A 22,858-nucleotide genomic window follows, 5' to 3' on the forward strand; every position below is an offset into this window, starting at 1 on the left:
TTATTGCTACACGCGTGTGGTATTTGGTTGTTTGAACGAGGCGCGCGGGCGCCTAGACGAAGAAGACGAACTGCTCTGGGCTCTCGAGCTATCGGCTGATCTGGCCAGCGCTGCAGCTATCTTTTGTAAATATACTTGTAAATAGTCTCCTGTACTTAATTCTTCGTTCGCGTAACATTTTTGGTGGAGCGTGCCGTTCCCCGTCCTCACCACGGAGCTCCGCAGCGGCCGCACCGTCCAGCTTTCCGCCATGGCTCCCGGTGACGACAACTCGTCTGCTGCTACTACTGCAACTCCAACCACAACGTACGTCACGGTTGCCACTCCCCGCGATCCTGGCATATTCTCCGGCCAAGATAATGTTGACGTTGATGACTGGCTACGCATGTATGAGCTTGTTAGCCGCAACAACCACTGGGACCCTACCATAATGCTAGCTAATGTCCTCTTCTACTTGGGCGGAACACCTCGTGTCTGGTTCCGGACACACGAGGAGGAGATCTCTAGCTGGGACGCTTTCAAGGAGAAGCTCCGCGACCTCTTTGGAAATCCGACCGGTCGGCAGCAGGCTGCAAGAAAAGAGCTTGCTACACGAGTACAGTCTTCCACTGAATCGTATGTCTCGTACATACAAGACGTGCTAGCTCTTTGCCGGAAAGTCGACGAGAACATGGTCGAAGTTGACAAGGTTGGCCACGTTCTCAAGGGGATCGCGGACGACGCGTTCAACTTGTTGATCTTCAACAATGTGTCTACCATCGACGTCATTGTCAAGGAATGCCGCCGCTTTGAGCTCGCCAAAAGCCGCCGCGTCATTCCACAGTTCTCCCGGCTCCCTAACACGGCTGCGACGTCGTCCTGCGTCGCCCTTACCGCTTCACCCCCCTCCAATGAGACCGTCACGCGTATTGTTCGCCGCGAGCTCGAGGCTGCCAGTCCTGCCACGTTCCTTCCGCGCCCACTTGACCCCACCATTGACCAACCAGCCCCAGCGATCTCCCTCATTCAGGAGGTTGTGCGGCAAGAGTTTGCCAACCTCGGTTTTCCTGCTGCCTGCTCCATCTCCCGAGCTGACGCCCGACTGGTGCCGACAGCTGCGCCTCGCAGCGATCTGTATTCCCGTCCCAGATACCGCAACCCTACAGAGTGGAGAACTCCGGACGACAAGCCCATTTGCTTTCGTTGCCACCGCATTGGCCACGTCGCTCGCCACTGCCGCACCTCCTGGACATCGCCGTATTCGAGCTACTTTTCCCCGTCTCCTCGCCCATATGCCGACCCTCGCCCCTACTCGCCTCGCCGTATGCCTTCTAGCTCTCACGTATCCGTCGATGACAGTCGTCCCACTCGCTCGCCGTCACCTCAGCGCCGTCGGTCCCCGTCGCCCCAGCCACGCCGCTATTCGTCGCCGACCAATTATGGACCCTCCCGGACGGAAAACTAGGCCATGCAGCTCTTGGAGGTAGTGCTGCATCACGTTCGTCCTGTCCAAATCCTCCGTTGACGCTCCTCACGAACACGAACCTAATTGAAGTAGATGTAGATGGTGTCCCGTTGACGGCATTGATTGATACTGGAGCCCAAGTGTCCATAATGAGCGCTAACCTATGTCGTCGCCTCAAAAAAGTTCTTACGCCTGCCGTCACTCGAGCCGTACGCGTCGCCAATGGCGCCACTGTTGCCGTCTGTGGTATGTGCACTGCTCGCGTAGGAATTGCTGGCCGCCAAGTTCCCGTCCTGTTCTCCGTGCTGACCAGTTGCCCTCATGACCTAATCTTCGGGCTCGACTTTCTGACGACGCATTCTGCCCTCATCGACTGTTCCACCGGTACGCTGTGCCTCGAGCTTCCTCTTGTTTCCGACGTTCGCCCCGAACAACCGCACACCCTATGCACTACAGCGTTTGTTCGGTTACCTCCAAAAGCCCTAACCTTCGTCGAATTGGCCTCAACGGCAACCGTGCCTGATGGCGACTATGTCGTCGCCCCTATTCGTGATGTCCTCCTGGCGCGCGACATCTCTGTGCCACACTCCGTCGTTACCCTTGCCGCTAATCGGATGTGTCTCCCCGTTGTCAATTTTGGCTTGACGAAGCAAGTGTTACCTGAAGGCATAGCGGTGGCCACGCTCCGGTCAGTGACAGACGACCACGTCACTGCTTTTGCAGCCGACGCGTCTCCAGATCCTCCTGATAACCCGCAGGATGCCTTGAACCTCGACGGCCCATTACGTCCCATGGTCGCTCCGGACCTCGCCCCTGGCCAAGCAGCCGCCCTATATCGCCTTTTGCTTTCCTATCGCGACATATTTGACACTGACAATCGCCCACTTGGTCAGACGTCCCTTGTTAAGCATCGGATAAACACTGGTGATGCTGTTCCCATTCATCGCCGACCGTATCGCGTGTCCACGGCAGAGCGGCAAGTTATTCAGCAGGAAGTCAACAAGATGCTCGCCAAAGGCATTGTTGAGCCCTCGTCGAGCCCTTGGGCGTCGCCGGTGGTGCTCGTCAAAAAGAAAGATGGCACGTGGCGTTTCTGTGTTGATTACCGCCACCTAAACCGAATCACTAAAAAGGACGTTTACCCGTTACCACGAATTGACGACGCTCTTGATTGTCTTCACGGTGCCAAATACTTTTCGTCCATTGACCTTCGATCTGGTTATTGGCAGATTTCCGTCGATGACCAAGACCAAGAAAAGACCGCTTTCGTCACTCCAGATGGCCTCTACCAATTTAAGGTTATGCCGTTTGGTTTATGCAATGCCCCCGCCACGTTCGAACGGATGATGGACTCTCTGCTTCAAGGTTTCAAATGGTCAACTTGCCTTTGTTACCTCGACGACGTCCTTGTGTTTTCTCCTACGTTTGAGACGCACCTTGAGCGCGTCGCAGCTATCCTTGACGTCTTCCGCAAGGCTGGGCTCCAATTAAACTCATCGAAGTGCCACTTCGGGCGCCGACAGATTACAGTGCTCGGCCATCTCGTCGATGCTTCCGGAGTACAACCCGACCCGGAGAAGGTTCGAGCAGTAACAGCTTTTCCTGTACCTCAGTCTGTCAAAGACGTCCGGAGTTTTGTGGGGCTCTGCTCTTATTTCAGACGGTTTGTGAAAGATTTCGCAGCAATCGCTCGACCACTCACTGAACTTCTGAAGAAAGACGTGCCTTTTACGTGGGGTTCCCCTCAGGCTGCCGCATTTTCACGCCTTATCACGATTCTGACCAATCCACCGATCTTGGCCCACTTTGACCCGTCCGCACCTACAGAGGTCCGAACCGATGCCAGTGGTTATGGGATCGGCGCAGTCTTAGCGCAACGACAACACGGACACGACCGCGTTATAGCCTACGCTAGCCGGCTCCTGACAACTGCAGAGCGCAACTATTCGATTACCGAGCGCGAATGTCTTGCTCTCGTCTGGGCTGTTTCAAAGTTCCGCCCATATTTATATGGCAAGCCCTTCTCAGTAATCACAGACCATCATGCGCTGTGTTGGCTTTCGTCGCTCAAGGATCCTACTGGTAGGCTCGGTCGTTGGGCTCTCCGACTACAAGAATATCCCTACACAGTGACGTACAAGTCGGGACGCCAACACCAGGACGCAGATTGCCTCTCTCGCTACCCAGTCCAAGACCCGACCTCTACGTCTGATACTGACACCGACGCCTGCGTTCTCTCTGTTTTTCCACTGGTCCATGTCGCCGACGAGCAGCGCCGTGACCCGTCCTTGCGTGTCATCATTGACCGCCTGGAATCGTCACTTGCCGACAGCTCCCTTCGCTTATTCACACTTCAAGATGGCGTACTCTACCGCCACAACGTTCACCCCGACGGCCCAGCATTACTCCTTGTGATCCCTAAACACCTTCGCTCGGCTGTTCTCCACGAACTTCACGACCTCCCCACTGCCGGTCACCTCGGTGTGTCACGTACCTACGACCGGATCCGCCGACGCTTCTTTTGGCCAGGGCTTGCTCGCTCCGTTCGAAGATACGTAGCTGCGTGTGAGAAATGCCAGCGACGCAAGACACCGTCGACGCTCCCTGCTGGGTACCTTCAACCAATTGACATTCCCGCGGAACCATTCTTTCGGGTTGGTTTAGATTTACTTGGTCCTTTTCCTCTTTCTACCTCTGGGAACAGGTGGATCGCTGTGGCCACAGATTACGCCACGCGCTACGCCATCACCCGAGCGCTCCCTACAAGCTGCGCCACAGATGTTGCCGATTTTCTTCTACGCGACGTGATTTTATTACATGGAGCTCCGCGACAACTTCTCACAGACCGTGGCCGGACATTCCTGTCAAAAGTTATCGCGGACATCCTGCAGTCCTGTGCCACGAGGCACAAGCTATCCACGTCATACCATCCGCAAACGAATGGCCTCACGGAGCGTCTTAATCGCACTCTCACAGACATGCTCGCGAAGTATGTGTCTTCCGACCACACTGACTGGGACCTCGCTCTACCGTTTGTCACCTTTGCGTATAATTCCTCGCGCCACGACACAGCCGGTTATTCGCCATTTTTCCTTCTGTTCGGCCGAGAACCAGCACTGCCCCTCGACACAAGCATCCCTGTTCACGCAGCACCCACCAGTGAATATGCACTTGACGCCGTCGCCCGCGCTGCCCACGCAAGGGAAATTGCCCGTGGCCGCCTTCTGCACTCCCAAGAGAGTCAACGGCGTTTGTACGACCAGCGACACCGCGACGTGCACTTCCCGCCTGGTTCTTTGGTGCTTCTATGGTCTCCGTCGCGTCAGGTCGGCCTGTCAGAAAAACTGCTGTCTCGTTACACAGGCCCCTACCGAGTGATTCGTGCCGTGACTCCCGTCACCTACGAGATCGCCCCTGACGCCCCATCTGCTTCCCAGTCCAGTGATATCGTGCACGTTACACGACTGAAGCAGTATCACCCTCCCAGTGATGACATTTAGACGCTCCGGGACGTCGCTTCTGCCGCCGGGGGATTATGCTACACGCGTGTGGTATTTGGTTGTTTGAACGAGGCGCGCGGGCGCCTAGACGAAGAAGACGAACTGCTCTGGGCTCTCGAGCTATCGGCTGATCTGGCCAGCACTGCAGCTATCTTTTGTAAATATACGTGTAAATAGTCTCCTGTCCTTAATTCTTCGTTCGCGTAACAATATTGAACGTGCTCTCTACGAACAGGAGCGTTTTCGCATTCCGCTCCCATCGTACCAAGCCGTCGATGCCAGGAACCGAACTTGCGATTTCGTGCTTTGCAGCAGAACGCTGTAACCACTGTGCCACCGTAACTGGCATCGTCACCAGTAGTATAGTGCTGGATAGCACTATTACTGGTGACGATTACTGGAAATTCGGCACTTAGTGCTGCGTTATAGCAGTACCAAGTGCAATAGCGAAGTTAGAATTAGTGCCGTAAATGCGTATGTTATTAAAAAGAAGTACCCTCTCGACGTTGCTATTTGAAACTTGTTGAAACTCGGCCAATCAATCAAAATGTAACGTTTTTTTTTAAGTGACCAATGAGTTGTAATGGTGCATTGCAGTGAAGTTCGACAGATTTTTGAGAGCCATTGTTCAAAAATCTGACATGTCTGTGCGACTTTGCTATGCGTAGCTTGTGTTTCCAGTATCAGGCTTAACGTGCCTCGTCATTGTTTCTTCTTCTCACAGGCACTTCGTTTAGAAGAGGCAAAGCTGAACAAGCGCAGGTTGTCGCTCTCTAAACTGTTATCGAAGACTCGCCGAGTGGAACAAAAGTTGCGTTTTTTTTTTTCTTTTTCTGAGCTTCACTATCGTTCGGCAACCAGAAAGCTGGAATCTCGTAATTTCCCTATTTCGCTTGCTTATCGAAGCTCAGAAGCCGCAGCTATAGCAACCGGCATCCTTATTGCTACATTGGCGTGACGTAAAGAAGAGTGGGCGTTAACTTCTGCTTATCCACCCACAACCGCCGCCAAGCCCCGGCGAATACTGTTAAGTGCTCCGCGCGGTTCCCAAACCCCCAATAATTGATTTGGTGTGAACCGTCGTCGGGCGGCAAAGTGCAGGTTCGATCGCGCCAAGGTTTCTCTACTGCGTCTCTCTCTGTTCTCTCCTCTTCTTCGTCCTCCTTTGCTCTTCTTCTTTCTGTGCTTCTCTTTTTCTCTCTCACATGTACACTTTTCTCTGTCTTGATTATAGGTGACCTTTAGGTCTGCCGGAAAAGCCGTAATGGTAGAAAAGTAAAAAAATAAAAGAGAGAGAGAGAGAGAGGTAATGCTTTTCGAAAATACCGTGATCATAAGAGAAAAGGAAGTCCGTTACCAGGAAGATAAATAAACAAAAGAAAAAGAGCCCAGAAATGAAACGAAACTGAGATAGTGCACGTGTGAGAGGCGTATATCTCTCGGCAAGAGAAGGGCTGCGGGGATCACTCGCCGTTTTAACCGACTGGTTCTCGTTCGGCGATAAATACGAGGGAAAGCCGCGCGCCTTCGACGGGTGGCCGCGTCCAGAACAGCGTGGAACGAGCGTAGGCACGCTCGGTGGCCGACGTATGGGCTTCTCGCTACAAAGTGAGGCAGCGTGTCGAAGGTGCGGGCGCGGGAAAGCACGTGGAACGGCGCGGCCAAAAATAAATCTTGCACCCATACACGCGCGCGCGCGCGCGCGCCTCTGGCGCGGAGACCGATAGTTGGAAGAAAAAAGGACTGGGGGGGAAAAAATCGCACACGAGCAAATCTAATAGCGATCCGCGATATTAGGCAGGGCAAGAGCTTTCGCGATCCATCTCGCCTTGGTGGCGCCCTCTTGAGAGAAAGAATATCCCTATAGCCGTGTACGTTGAACGCAAGGAGGCGCGGCACCTCCGTTATAACGACGCCTCACTAGGTTCCGTACCTCTCCGCTTCTTCTCTATGCCTCCGTATACTCAACTCATAATGCATGGCGCGTATTTGGGGAAAATTTATACTCCTCTATTTCCTTCGTTTACGCGGTCTCTGGGTTTATACACGTGAGTTGCCACCTTTCGCCTTTTTCGCGTGCCTGCGTCTCACAATCTCTACGTCTTTTTTTTTTTTCCCCGCGCCTTCGTGCTCGAGAAATATTTCACTGCCAGCAGTGTCGGCACGTTTTCTTAGTCTCACATCTCGCGGTTCCGGGATATTGATCAAACTGCACCACTCTTTCTAATCATCGCCCGCCGAGTGGAGGCGTTTCTGTCGGCGTGCCTGGCCAGTGAAAAAAAAAAAAAGCATACCGTTTATATTTATTTTATTTTTTTGCTTAACGTTCTCATTTTCTCAGATTACCTGTTTTGTTTGGGCAGTTGCGGAAACTCGCATCAAAGGGCGATCCGATGAGGTCCATTCATGCATAGCATTCGCTTCACGTGTGGCCGGCCACCCGTACCGCCCATCGTCCTTCCCCGAGTTCTATACCCGTCATCATACCAAAATTTACTTTCTTTCTGTTTACCTTGAGGTCTTCTTTGTTGCTGTTGTCGTCGTCTTCCTCTTCGTTCTAGTTTTTCTATAATTCTGTGTAGCCCATTTAAGGCGCGATTGTATAACGAGAAGGGAACGAAGGTTGGGGGGATGGAAGGGGGCTCTTTAACGAATCTTGAATAGCTTGGCAGCATGACTAGCATGTTACTTACTTCAGATTGGAAAGGTGAGATGCGGAGTGACACGCACAGTGCACGCGCCACAGACACAACGTTCACAAAACGCAGTATAGCACGCAACAAACTAGATAAAGTATCTCGTCGCGTTTTACACATCACGATACTATAATGAGACATTCGTACATCCCTAGCTCTATTTCGTACAGCGCTATTTTCTCCCTTTAACCTCCTCATCATCACTCGATGCTTAATAGGAGCCTTTCGGCGCCACAGTTTTTCGCGCATTTCACAGTTTTCTCCATCCTCTCCGATGACGAAAAGCCTCCATCACATTACAACACTAACTTATATACTCGCTTCTCGCGGCCGGCGCCCATCGCGGTCTCGGCCTTCCGTGGGATTCCAGTCCGGTTCGTCCCCCTTTCTCTCTTTACCTGGTCCGTCGCTCACGCCTCCGTTTCGCTCGACTTGGTTCTTTCACGTTCTCCATTCGGCATATCAGGGCGAAAGGCTGGCTCCCAAGGCGGTCTTCTTCCCATATATATGCCGCCCTGCACCTTCTAGTATAATATAAACCCTGCCACGGTTACGCCAGTCTCGCCGGAAAACCGGGAGATGTGGGAGAAGTGGAAGGTACTGCGTCCGTTTGGGAGGAATACGCGGAACGTATGCCTCGCTTTTATTCCTCTTGTGTTTTCTCTTGCGAACCTTTCGGTTCTCCTTTTCTCGGATTTGCCTGTTTTGTTTGGCCAGTTGCGGAAACTCGCATCAAAGGGCGATCCGATGAGGTCCATTCATGCATAGCATGCGCTTCACGTGTGGCCGGCTACCCGGTTTCGCCCGTCGTCCTTCCCCGAGTTCCATACCCGTCATTTACTCTCGACCCCCGCAGTTCTTTCATTTCACGCTCTCTTTTTGTGTCTGTGTGTGTGTGTAGATTGCTCGCCCCCTTAGCTCTTAGCTTTATACTTTCTCCTATGTCGTCTTTCCATCATGCTTGTTTTGTTTTGTCTCTAGCTTCTTCTATACAACCGTTCAACGAGGAACACCTCCCATATACAGCCTCCGTCTATTTTCTCGTATCTCGAGAACCTTCATTCTCGTCTGGTCAGTTTTTCAGAGGTCGTCTGGTATAAAGAGAGAGCGCGAGCATGCGCATTGAGAAGGAGCGGTGGTCTTGATGGCTGGCCTCTTACATTTGCCGGGAAACAAAGAGGTTGAGGAAACGTATAGAGGAATGAAATACAAAGGGGGGAATGGACGGCGAGACTGGAGGTGGAAACAAGTCACCTTAATAGCATGCCGGAGGTAGAAGGAGAGGAAGGGACGAAAAACACGGGGCGGGAGTTTGGGGAGCGATGACGTGACCTTTGGCCGGCGACGCGCTTCGTTTTCCCGTGTTTCTTCCGAAACCGTTTCTGTTGAGGGGCCGACGGTGGTGCGCGGGGCGGTCTGTGCATGGTGCGTGTTTGCACGGTACGTCTCGAGCGGTGCCCACCTTGGATCTCCCGCTGTTTGGGCCTTATTCCTGCCGCTTGTTACCTGTCCAGTTAGGTTTCGCAAGCGTGGTTCTCCAGGGCGCATTTCAGTGGCCCGCCTTTTCGAGCTTTCGTGCGTGGCTATCATTTGACTGAATGAAAGCTCTGAGTTCCTTTGTGGCAACCGGCTGTATAACTTCGTATTTTACTGTTAGTTCTCGCTGCACCTTTTATTATTTTTTTTTACCTGTTATATATCTCCTTGCGGTTATATGTTTCTCTCTGGGAGCTTACGCTTACTACGTCCCACACGGCACGCCGCCTTCAGTCGGTACTGCTATGCATGCAGGGTGTCCCAACTATCATCCACCAAGATTTAAAAATATGCAAATGCCACGTAGCTAGACACAACCAAGGTAATGTTTGCCCCCGTCGCTTGGAAATACTCAGATTATTTTTCTTGCATTCCGCCTACATACATAATTAGTCGTAATTAATCAATAAACTTCCTAATTATGATAATTAGACGAAAAATGTCAATGAGAACATTCTAGAGCAACGTAAAAACACACGATACAGCTTTCTGTTGCTCAATACGTGCTACTTAAAAGTGTTTTTCCGAGCGTGAAAGAAGCCCTCGAATACCCTCAAAGTGCCTCGAGCGGCCAGTCGCGTGGCAGTTTCTTGACAAACAATCTATAAATCCAGCTCGCCTTAATATTTTCCTATAGCGTCCCTTCAATAGCCCGCTATTTCAACATGTGCGTTCTTGTCTGCGTAACTTTTTCGCAGTTCTTTGCGTCAGCCCATCTTCAACTGCAGTTTATTATAGATCACCTGTAAAGATGCCAACATCCCAGAATTTCGAAGACAGTGACACCTATAAAACGAAATAGAAAGGGTACATAGCTAACATATTCGCTCGAGTGACCCGCGCCAAGGCCGACGTCCTTGTGTGTTGACTTCTTTGGCGTGCAGTGCGCCGTGTCCAGCAGCGGAATGCTTTAAGTGCACGCACTCTCTCCTTCTTCGAGACCGTTCGCAGGGTAGTGACGTCACATAGTGACATCAGACGGCCAAGACCAACGCGGCTTCCCTGCTTTCATCCATCACTCGCCATGCGACGCTTTATGGCGAGGACGCGGCCTGCATTGATCGCCCTTCAACTTCCGGGGGCCTCAACGCGCTCGACAAACATTAGAAAGGCCTGCGTGTGCGACGCGATCAACGCGCGCTTCTTTTGTGGCGGCGTAACACGCCAGCAGCGCGAGCTTTCTTCGTCGCTTCCTTTTACGTCATTCGCCTAACCCCCATGGACGCTGGCGGAATGCTCCTATACTCCTATCATTTCGTTCTGCTTGCTATATGACTGCGTAATTATATGTGACCAGAAAATGGCTTCCGGCTAGATTCCGTCGCACGACGAAAATCGATACACTTACGTTGGGCTGAACTTCATCGAGCGTGTGCATGCATGCATGATGCTCACAGCGTTGAGAATAACAGTGCGCGTACCATGGTTACAGCGTTGTATTCGCAGTGGCGTTCGTCGTGTTCGTGACGATGCTGCGGTACATATAGCATGTTACAAATGTGCATCAGTGATACTTATATGTGTACCTCCCGCGGTGGCGTAGTGGCTTTGTCGTTTAAGCCCGAGGATTAAATCCCGGCCGCGGCGGACGCATTGCGGTGGGCATTGGGGCTCGTTAATGGAACTCAGGTGGTCAAAATTAATCCGGAGACCTCCACTACGGCGTGCCTGGTAAAGGTATCCTGGGTAAAACCCCAGAATTTAATTTAATACCTGTATGTAAAAAAACAAGAAAAAAAACCACCGCATATCCACGGGGTGAATGATGATGAGTGGGCGCAGCTCCGGTGTGAATCATCGGTAAACCGTGAATCTTCCGTGTAATTCGCCCAGTCTCGCCGCACTAAATTGAACGATTGACTTCCACCAATGACACGCGCCATATGTGACGTCATTCCTATTTTATAACAGCGCCCTTCATTATAATTGCACCATCTCCCGCTTAAGGGGACGCTAGCACAAACGCGTTAGAAACGTGCAGTACTCTCTAGTAAGGGGTAGAGGCCACAGCGTCTTACGCAGCCGTTTACACATGCCGGAACGTGCACCGCGTTTGCCGACGCCATCACATGACTACTGAGAGAGTATAACCCCCGTATTCATAAACGCTCCTCAACTTGAACTTGACTTGCCACCGCCTTCAACGCGTTTCGAACGCGCTGCCCAAGGCAGTGGCAAGTCAAGTTCAAGTCAAGGAGCGTTTATGAATACGGGGGTAAGGCGGAGAGGCCACAGCGTCTTACACCAGCTTCTTACACGGGCCGTAACGCGCTAGCACAAACGCGTTAGAAACGCGCAGTCTTTCGTTAATGTTGGGTATTTATTGTCATCGTGGTGCGTGTGTCCATGTGCGCTTCGTGGCGTAGTGGTTAGCGCCGCGCGTTCGGAAGCGAGGGGTCCCTGGTTCGATTCCGCGCTACGGACAGAACTTTCGGAATTTTTTTTCATAAAAGTAGACGTGGCTACCTACTACGACGACTTCTACTACTACATACTACAGAGGAGGGACAGACCCACACCCTAAGGAGATTGGCCCCTAAAATACTTTTGAGCCTTTGTATGTATACCTTTTGTGAACTCTAACTGCTACTACGCTGTTCTATCGGTTCTTTTTTATGGCGCTGGCTCCAAATCATGTGTCCCAGTGCGGAAGCTACATGTCAGAGCTCGCCGTACGAAGATCTTTAAGCAGGCGTATAAAGTTGATCGCATAATCTGTTCCTCGAATGCTTTCGGCATGTCTTTCTGACTTCAATAAGTACAGCCGACACCGCCTCTAATGGGCTCCGACATCACCTTACAGATATTGAACAAAAGAAAAGGCATTAAACTATCGTTACTAAATAAGTAAGGCTTAACATAAATATATCGCATCGGTGGTTACGACAAAGCTTACCAGCGCAGCTGCACCGCATCGCATAGCACCTCGGTGACATTATTATACGTGGGACATACTAGTTGACGCACACAAGCACCAAGGCGCGTACAACCAACAGCGCGAAACGTACTTTGCATACCATGCCGGATAACACAAAGATCTAAAGTTTATCTCGATTTTTCTTTTATTGCGATAGCCATTATATGGACACTTCAACTGGATTTCTGCCGTCGGCGTCGCCGTCGCCGTGAGATTCCGTATAGATAAAATCATCGCCGCGCGCCGTATGCCCGAGCGGAAGCGTGCGGGGGACGCGCGCTATCACCGAGAGCGAACGCACGGCGGAAAGCAAACGCGACCGTCGCGCGAAGGGCCGTGGGGTAAGGGAGGGAGCGAGGGAGGGGGGTGACGCTGCGCTCCGGCACCAAAGGCCTATCTTGCAACAGGGCACAAGGGGAACTTGCCACAAAATCTCCCACGTGAAAACAAGAAAGCGGGAAGGCAGCGCGGGAGGGAGCGGGGGGAGGGGCGCAGCTCTGCCATCAACCGCGTTCGTACTTTGCCCAGCTGTGTCGCTCGCCCGCACCGTCTCTTATCTCCGCACGGCTCTGACCTTTGTATGCGCTGTGCATTCGCTGCTCGGTTTCCGTTGAAGCGATAGACCGCACGTACAGCGGTGAGCACTGTTAGGGTGAACACGCGAGCGCGTGGCCGACGGCACTGTCAGCGCCCCGTTACGGTCATCACTGGAAACATTGCGCATGCGCATCACGCCTTCCGCGAAATAATTGTTCAACCGCGCGCATGACGTCATGAATGCACTTGTTCGTCGTCTGCTAGCCGCATTTTTGTTTTCTAAGCCCATGCATCCTGCATTTTAAGATTTCTTTAAACGTCTGTGCTTGAACAGAACAAGACAAAAAAACTTGTATATCTATGGGGGCGTGTCTATTCGTTCCCTTCAAAGTTGTTGTGCATGCAACGCCGTATATAAAACAACCAAACATCTTTCGCAGCCGTTCATTCTGTCGCCAGATCGTATTATGGCTAGGGTTCCCGATGATGAACGGCGCTCAATTGTCGATCTTTCCCTGAAAGGTTATTCCCAGCGGTATATTGGCGCTTTAGTTAATAGGCCCCTGAAGACTGTGAACAGGATAATTCAAGCCTACAAGTATGAAGGTCGCATTCAGGATGCACCCCGCGCGCCCCGCCCTAAAGCTACCACAGACGATGAAGACGCCCTCATTGTTGCAGCTGCTGTTCGTAACCCTTTCTTGCCAGCCCCAGCAATACGCGAGGACTTGGATTTGGACGTTTCGGACACCACTGTTAGACGTCGCCTGCGTACTGCGGGCCTTCGCAGTCGCGTCGCAGCGCAGAAGCCACTACTAACGGCGGCAAACAAGGACGCACGACGGCAGTTCGCTGAGCTGCACGAAGCATGGACATCAGAAGAGTGGGGTCGCGTCATCTTTTCGGATGAGTCGACGTTTTCGACGCGACAAGACCAAAGATTGCGTGTTTGGAGACTACCAGGCACACGGTGAGGCAAACTTCCTGCTTTGAAAAGCAATTGTTTTAGTTAACGTCACAATGCCACGCAGGAACGACCCGGACAACGTGCAAGGTGTTTCTGCCAGTGGGAGATCGAGTGTGAACGTGTGGGGTGCTGTTTCAAGATATGGTTTAGGGCCCCTGCAACGTATACGTGGACACATATCGTCGGAACAATACTGCAACATTTTGAACAATGTGCTGTTGCCATATGCGAGCAGTTTATTCCCAGACGGTGATTACCTGTTCCAACAGGACCGGTCACCGATACACACGGCGCGGGCTGTCAAGGAGTTCCAGGCGGAGCAGCACATGCAGCTACTGGAATGGCCTCCGAAAGGAGCGGACCTGAATGTGATAGAAAACGTGTGGGGCCGTCTGAAAGCTTCTTTGGCAAGGAAGCCCCTTTATTCCGCGACTTCGGACCAGTTGTGGGCGCAAGTCAGCAACGAGTGGGAAAGGCTGAAAGCCGATCGGGAATATGTTCGATCACTTTACGACTCGTTACCGTCCAGAATAGCTGCAGTCGTTTCTGTAAGTGGTCACATGACTCGCTATTAGATTTGCTCATGTTTTTACATTTGTTCTCATGGTCTTGTTTAACTTGAATTGCAAAAGTGCAATTTTCTTGAATAAAAAGTTTAATAATTATCCCTCTTACACTCACTTTTTTCCTTCACGCGCCAATCTTCAATCCAGATGGACCTTGAAATGCAGAAGGTATCAGCTCAGCGAACAAAAAATGCGGCTAGCAGACGACGAACAAGCGTATCGATGACGTGATGCGCGCGGTGGAAAGAGTGTTTCGCAAAGCACATGCTGCGCATGTGCAATGTTTCCAACGATGGCTGTTACGCTGCGCTGATAGTGCCGTCGGCCACGCGCTCGCGTGTTCACCCTAACAGTGCTCACCGCTGTACCTTCGCCCGCTGCGGCGGATGCGCTTGCTGCCAGCGTTTTGACAGTCGTTGTCTGCAGTCATTCAGTGTGATCTATTCATGTTTGCTTGTGCGCGCTGACACCACGCTTGTTAATTCAGTTAGTAATAGTCGGGCCACATTTTCCAACGCACGCTACACATGCAATGCTGCCCGGATCGGCAGTGCAGTGCTACAGGTGTGTTCCTTCGCACGCGCTGCCCACGGGAAGCGCTTCTCATCTTCACCACCGTTTCACACGCGCCTTGTCGTGGTCATCGAGTCTCTCTTCATGTCGGTCTACTTACGCCGCAGCACACCTGCTTACTTAATCAGCTCATGTTTACTACAATTCATATTGCTACCAAAGCCGCTCACCTTACTTCGTATGACATTGCTGTGTTGCTATCGCATTCATTGCTTCGCCCTTAGGGCGAAACTGTGCCATTTTTTTCCATGCTGACGAGAAAGACAGCCGGTTTCATTTTGACCGCCTGGGGTTCTGTAAAGTGCCCCCAGGTCACAGTACAAGGGCCTTTTTGTATTTTGCCCCAATCGATATGTGGCCGCCGTGACAGGGATTCGATCTCACGCCCTGCGGCTTAGCAGCGCAACGCCAAAGCGTTCCGAAACAGTGGATACGGCAACGAGAGGAAAACGTGCTTGTAATAAATAATAAACGCTTAACCTTCAAGCTGAAGCTCACTCAGCTTGCGCACAGACGACTTGGTGAAGGCAGACTGACACCACGACATGGTTATTAAATCGAAGCTTTCTGTGTCTCACTGATTCGTCCGTGATCGCCGAAAACGCACTGCAGGAAAGCCAACTTACACAATAGAACTATCTGCGCACACAATAGAACAACGGCGCACGACATAAGTATCGTAGAACACTACAGTTTACATTCGCAGTTGTACCGATACGAACAATGGGAACTGCAACGCCACGATACCCAGACGAACTGTATATATTTGCATTGCATTACGCGCGTCACGCAATGCATTCCCGGCCGTCACCATGTGTATATATGCCGCGGGTGCAGCGCACGCCACAAGAAGAGGCTGCCGTACGCGAACGTAAGCGCGTGTGCGATCGTGCCCGTAAGGCCGATCCCGTGTATCGCCAACGGCAGAGCCTCTGACCGTCTACCACAGCGATAACAAGGCAATACTATGCAAGTGTGGAGTCGGCCGGGCAAGTGTGTGCGCGTAATCAATGGCTACGTATACATGATCTAAAATAAAGGTTATGGAACTTAACGAAATGTGTCTTCATTCAACTTCAACGTTCAAAAACTACAATGCTAAACAAGCAATCAAATCACATGTGCATCGCATCGGGTCGCTCAGCATTTCTTGGGTTCATTGCGTGGTCGTTGGCTTTGACCTTTGATTCAGTTTGCATGGGAGAAAGCTTCGCGTTCAACCATATTTCTGTATAAGAAAGGGGCTTTGATTTTTCCGTTTCTTATAACTTTATAATGTCTGGAGGGAAAGATCAACAACGGGTTAGATGATCTCGGACAAACACATGTGTGATCATCCAGAAATGTCGAAATGTCTAGAAATTGGATGCCGTTTTGCAAAGGCAATTCTTTAATGAACGGCATTAAGGATATGCAGAATTTAAGTTCTGCTATACTTCTAATCAGCATGCATCATCAGCGTGCTAGCTGCACGAGTTTTTTTTTTTTTTTTTTTCATTTCGTCCTCATCGAATCGAGGCCGCCATGGGCGAGATAGAACCCACGAACTCGAACTCAGCAGCGCAACGCCCTAGGCAACCGCGGCGCGTTATACTAGTAATTGTTAATTACCGCACATCGTTTATGCCAGAAATGGAAAACGGTGCGCTTGTGTTCCGCTTGATACTGCAAATTTGATGCTGAAAAGGCGGTCTCGCCAAAAAGCTGCGTATATTGTTTTTCATTAAAATACGCTGCTTTGTGCGCGGAAACGCGGCTGCAAAATTTTTCGCGCGTTTCATTAACCTTCTTGTCAGGCCTCTGCGGTGTAATGCATTTAATTTCTCACAAAAGTCTGTTTTCGCAAACACCGCTGTCGTTTGTATTGGGTTCTCCCGCGCGTGATTGCGTTTGCGACGCTGCTCTCTCACTACGAGCTTCCCCAATAGCTGCTGCGAAAAAGACTAGTGCGTGGTATACGCGACGAGCGCGCAATGCATTTTCGAGAAACTTTAAATGCTAATGAGCGTGCCATTCAAAAACGGTTTGAAGGCGTTCCCATCTTCACCATTTAGGGCCGTCATTCGTTCATCTCCTAGCGCGATTGTGCTTGCATGTATAGTGCGGAAGAAATGAATATGCAAATGAAAAAGGCTTCCCGGATTTTAAATGAAAATACCTCATTTGCATACAGAGTGGCTACGACAGCACCGATGACCTCCAAGTTGTGGAAATAATCAAATCGTTTTTTTTTATCTTCGTGTTGTTTTATAATTTTCGAAAGATAACAGGACAGTTTCGCCAACGGTCGCTGTTACTTGCCGCCATAACTGGTAAATGCGTGGATAACTTGGCGTCCAAGACGCGTCTAAGAAAAAAGTCGCCCTTCGTGAGTTTTCAGTTTTATTGTTAAATAAATAATTTGCGTCTGCCGTGCAGGCTTTAGAGGCAACGTTCGCCGAATACTATTCATATGTGCGGTTACTATGTCGCTATTTTTTCAATTAATTACGAGATAATGCATATCACGAAGACTAGATGACCGTAACCCTCATGCTGGTTTCGTTCGATGTGTGTGCAAATTTTATGCCAAGATCATCCATTCGTTTAGGCATGCCTGCGACACTTTAAAAAATTAGTAAGGCTAGTTTTTATGTTCAGACATCGCGAGTCGGACGCAGTCAAAATTATTCGTGTTTGCATCTGGCTAGGTTATTATGGTCCTTTAATTAATATGCTATCAGGGTGGTACGCAAGTTTGCTCATCATCGTTGCAAATGGCCATCGCCCCACCGTTCGGACGCCTGCTAAGTTTCCTTCCTGAACGCCAGCGAGAAGGCAACTGCGGGATCACATTACAAAAAAAAGGCGATCTGCAGTTTCTGTTCGTGGTGCGATTTGTGCACTTGCAACTTTTTCTATCCGGAGTCGTCAACGCCGGGCGCTATAGTATAACTCTGGGTAATTATAACTGTTGCGACGAGGCGGCAGATGTGTATTTCTTTATATTTAGCTGTATAGCGCAATCGTAATCGCAGTCGTTAAAACTGAAAGGCTGACGTTGTCGATCGTCCGATCAAAATGAATTTATGGACAGGCATAAATGACCGGAAGGGGAAAGGGGGGGGGGGCACCGAGGAACGAACTTTTGTCTAGCATGGCCTCTCTCCTATCGATCCCATCTTTCAGGCTGACAGCACGCTTCGTCGCACATCTGCCCGCTAGTGCCGTAATTACAGATTACGAGTTGCGAAAGCAATATTCGCCAAATAAAAAAAAAAAACGGCGGAATGAATCGAAGCCAATTTCGGTGCATTCTGCAGTAATGCACCGCGTAAGTCTTAAAGGGACACTAAAGAGAAAAGTAATTGGAACTGTATTAGTAAATTACCCTTCTGCAATAGCAAAAAAAGCCACTCTTATTGGCCGAAAAGGCTCGGTAAGCTAGAAAAGACGCAACAACGAAATACGAGCGGCAAAACCGCCTAAAGCTTCCCCACCAGCTCACCATGACGTCGTGGAACTTGAGGGTGTCAGCTCGGGCCTAGTTTATTTTTCTATCGGTGAAGATGAACTGCATTGTAATCTAAAGGAGCTAAATGTTAGAGTTAGCGAGATTTAAGGTCTCCCACGGAGTCACAACGGGTCACACACGAAAAAATGCATCGAAATTCATGACCTCACACTGACATACCACTGTTATAGGGTTTTCGCGTGCAACTAAAACAACAACGAAACTTTGACCTTACTTTGCCCTTTTAGCAATCAACTTATACGGCAAAATGAATGAAAATATAGTTTTGAAAGTACACTTTACAGCAGTCTAAACTGATTCATAGTTTCTCTTTAGTGCCCCTTTAGTGCATGCTTTCTGAGGCATTAGCGACAATTTTCAGCTACAGTGTCTCATAGCACTTGTACAGTCGACTTGATGCAAACGACGACTCGTGCTGCAAAAGCATCAGCGCAACAGTGACTCTTACATATAAATAGAAAAAGAGAGAGAGAGAGAATAGAGAAAAGGCAGGGAGGTTAACAAGACGCACGTCCGGTTGGCTACCATGCACTGGGGGAGGGCGGATACAGGGGCAGAAAGCGAGCTAGAAGGGGGAGAGAAAGATCACAGTTGCGAGAGCACGTGAAGATACCCACCGTGTCTCTCTACATGCATGGTCGCAGAGACCTGTCGACTTTAGGTGACGGTCAGTGGTCCAAGGATCCAAGGGCGCCCAAGGACGACCATGGTTCAAGGATGGCTTTGATCAAAGATCTTTGATCCTAAAATCAGTCTCGTGCCCAGTCGGTTTATCGCCGCCCGGAGAGGGCGGCGCTGGGCGTCGTAACGGCAACAATGCCACAGGAGGCGCTCAATACTCTCTTCGATTCCGCAAAAGCCGCACCGAAATAGAAAGAATGCGTTAACGCTGCACGCCGCGTTAAGTTTCTCGTGCACTATTCGAATCTCGGTTGTGTTACTTCCTGGGTCCGCAGATGGCGTACACGAGTGAAATGCGCAAATGTTCGCAGGAACGCCTATGAGGTCCATTCATCGGATCGATGTTTCGAAGGAAAGGCCTTCATCTTTCATGCCGGTATACGTTCTGTTTGCGGCTGAGGTCGGCCGCCAACGTTTGTTTTATTCTCGCGAAGTCACGTACGCTTTAATACGTGAACACCGCAGAGGCGCCTATGAAAGCATCGATCGAATTCATTTATTTATTTTTTCCACGTGTGAGTGCCATCACGTAGTGGGGCTGTTGTGCCTGCGACTGTGGTCGTGTTGTCGCTTGTTTATTTTTGCAGTGCATATGTTTGGCGTGGTACGCCCATGGAAGTCAGTGGATGCCTTCGGGCAAATCGATACGGTTGTATCGTTGAAACCAAATGATTAGGCCTATCTTTCTTTCTCTCTCTCACTTTCAATCCTATTTTCCTGAAAAACATGGGCGTGGCTTCTTTTTCAGGGGAAGTTCCCTCTCTCCCAAATCATTATTTAGCTAGGCCGTATAAAACTTATGAACGCATTTCCGTGAAGCTCAACAGCTAGTACACGGACTTTTATGATCTTGCACTGTTTGTCGACTACTGTCGATCGACTTTCTACAGTCAGCTGCTTTCGATGTCTATACATCACGTATTGATCAAAATAAATAGGATCAATAGCGACATTTGTAAAGGTGGACTCTATCTATAGTTTTATTTACAGGAAAAATATTCACACGTTTGTGCCTGTATGATAGAAAATTTGTCTACGAGGGGCCTTTTATTTTTAACTTTAAGGTTTTATGTATGAGAGGTTGGCATCATGGGTGATTCCCGCTACTCCATCTCTCTTAGACAAGCAGTTCACAGCAAATGTAGACCGACTCAACCAAACAAAAGAGCAAACAAGACAAACACTGCATATCAAATGTAGGCCGGTTCATACAAGCACACAAACAAACAGCTAGATTGTTTTAATTCATTTTTACGAGAGCGAGTCTGCTCCTCTGTTTTGCCGTGCCTCATTGCTGTTTTCTCTTTGTTTATTTTTAGTTATACTCGTAGCGATATAAAGAATCTTAATGTTCGAGATGCGTTTTTTTTCTTTTTTCGCCCAGGGCAAATACGTGGAGATCCAGTTCGGCCGAGGTGGCGTTCCAGAGGGAGGGCGCATCTCCAACTTCCTCCTGGAAAAGGTGCGCTACTCTTGGTTGTACTGCACATAACAAAGAGATGCCGAGCGCGCAAAGCACGTGCACGTAGAAGAACTGACCGTAAGGGACGAACAGGAAAACCGCGGCCAGTTGACCGTTCTTGCGGCCGCTTGACCGTTCTTGCGGCCGCGGCGATTATAGCATTACGGTGCAACACGTGACTGTGACAACTGAACCATATGAAGCCAACAGATGATGAAGCCAATGAAAGCGTAGGCGAAGTTACATGTCGTTGTAGTTGAAGTGTAGAAATAACACGCTAAAGGGAAATGAAGCTGGACGAGAGAACAGCTTTCCGCAACTTCCACCGGCTGCAAGTTGTTATTTCGTCCACTTTCGTCCATTTACGTTTAGCTTATCTTTGGTACACTTCAATTAAAAACGACGAATAGTTTCCCCTATGCTTTCCTGGGCTTCATTATCTGTTGGCTTCATATGGCTGTGACTAACGAAAATCTGACCACCTGGTTTCCCCTTCATCTCGTTCTTGTGACCACTAAACGAACTAGGATTGACGGCGTATTCGGTCGTTTTCTTCTTTTTGCTTTAATAAATGTGAAATATGGAAAGCTTAGCCGCACAAAAAGCCTGCTATGTCAATTTTATTTTGTATTTTTATTTTTATTTATTTATTATTGTAGCGAATTTTTTTTTTTTTTTTTTTTGGGGGGGGGGGGGGGGGGTCGAGTCAGGTGAACAAAAGTTTTGAGTGCTTCTTCTAACGATGGTGACCGAAAATTCAATCTTATCGCGAATTATGAGCAAAGACAGAACAACGGCAACCACATCAAGAAAGAGTAGAAGAATTTGTTTACCTGTATTTCGGACCATGGAGAGTATACACTTGTTCAATAAAAAGAAACAGTGAAATGGTAACTGAGCTATGATTGAATTAGTATAGTCATTAATTCATGAGTAACTGGTTTTCTGAACTACCCACAACTGAAAACTCAGTCCAGCGTATAAAAAACACTACGGCAGAGTGTTCGTTAAGTTTCCCTCGCCTAAATCAGAATTTTCATATATAGAAACAGGGTATGGCACACACGATACGTTTATTGCAGGTGCATAGAATAATAACGAAGGGCACTGTATTCAATATCGCCTGTCGCTATAAATTCTGTAATGTTCTATTCCACCCATCAGTGCGCAATTTTGTCTTTATGTGATAGCGCAGTATTTCACGGTTCTAAATACGGGGATTTGTTCCATTTTTTTTCTCTCTCTCTCTCGCTCTTTCTCTTTCTCTACAGTCCAGAGTCGTGAGCCAGAGCCCGAACGAACGAAATTTCCACATTTTCTACCAAGTCTGCTACGGCGCCTCTCCGGAGATGAAGAGTGAGTATGCGAGCGCGTGAGTTGTTGAGTCTCACGCGCATGCGCGCCCAGTGTAATAACACCTCGCCGCATTCACGTGACTGAAAAAAATACAAAAATGAGCAAGTTGCTAATGAGCCCAAATGGGCTAATGAAAACAGCGCTGCGACAAAGACGATGTCGAAGGCGAGTGACGCAGCACAAGCTTGGTTTGATTTGGTTTGGTGCCGATAGGTATGGCACAACCCACTGCGGGGGATCGGCCATGAATCAGGCGGCAGTGGGTATAAAAGATAACAATACTTAAATAGGATTTCCTAATTTAAGAATGAGATATTGAGTGAATACAAATCGTTAACGTCAATTTTCATGCTATATTATTTTAAAATTTGAAGTTAATATTTTTGTTTTCTTGGTGAGGAAAATAAAACGATAAAATTAAGCGCTGTGTCGTGTCGCTTCACCTTCGTCTACGTCTTTCACGTGACTTATGTGTAAAATTTTTAGACGTATTTTTTATAGTGGGGGTGTAAGGTTTCACTTATGTATTAGTATTATATTATTATACTTTTTTGCAAAGTGTGGGACGAAATACATAGGCGTTCCAGTTACTTTTGTGCTTCAATGCATAAAGCAGCGTTTTGTTAACAAAAGTAAGTGGAACAGCTGTGCATTTTTACGGCGAGTTGTGTCATCGGTGTGACACAACCGGTGTCGTCCCGGAGATTCACTTCAAGTGGATATGTTTTGCAAGCTCGCTGGCTACAATTCGTAAATATGCAATGTGTGCCGTAAACTAATTAAATAAATATTATTAGTGAGTTTTTGTTAAATATTTGAATATTTGTTTTGATTTCTCGTGCTAGTAATGTTCGCCTCTCTTAATATTCGAGCTCAAGGACTAGAATTATGTTATCTGCAATAGGCGATTTTCAAAAATTCCGGTAAGCTTAAAAGTGATCACCCCATGTATGTTATGAAATGAAAAAGAAATAAAAGGATTTATTCACCTTATAACGGGGACGACTACCTCTTTTCACTTATTAATGATCAAAATATTCCATAGCTTATTGTTTCTTACGTCTATACCGTATTTATATCATTGTAACATTAATTATCTGCAGAATCTT

At 49.1% G+C, this 22,858-nt stretch overlaps 1 protein-coding gene across 2 annotated transcripts in view; it reads left to right on the forward strand.

The window, feature by feature from the left end:
- LOC119442615 (unconventional myosin-Ie) overlaps nt 1–22,858 on the forward strand; it is a 356,792-nt gene that overhangs the window by 258,044 nt on the left and 75,890 nt on the right. For both annotated transcript variants that reach the window (XM_049662263.1, XM_037707556.2), the window contains exons 7-8: nt 20,316–20,393; nt 21,665–21,749. In XM_049662263.1, coding sequence (XP_049518220.1) covers nt 20,316–20,393; nt 21,665–21,749 — 163 coding nt within the window. The remainder of the gene's footprint in view (nt 1–20,315; nt 20,394–21,664; nt 21,750–22,858) is intronic.

This window comes from Dermacentor silvarum, chromosome 2 (genome assembly GCF_013339745.2).
Source record: "Dermacentor silvarum isolate Dsil-2018 chromosome 2, BIME_Dsil_1.4, whole genome shotgun sequence".
Classification (NCBI taxonomy): domain Eukaryota; kingdom Metazoa; phylum Arthropoda; class Arachnida; order Ixodida; family Ixodidae; genus Dermacentor; species Dermacentor silvarum.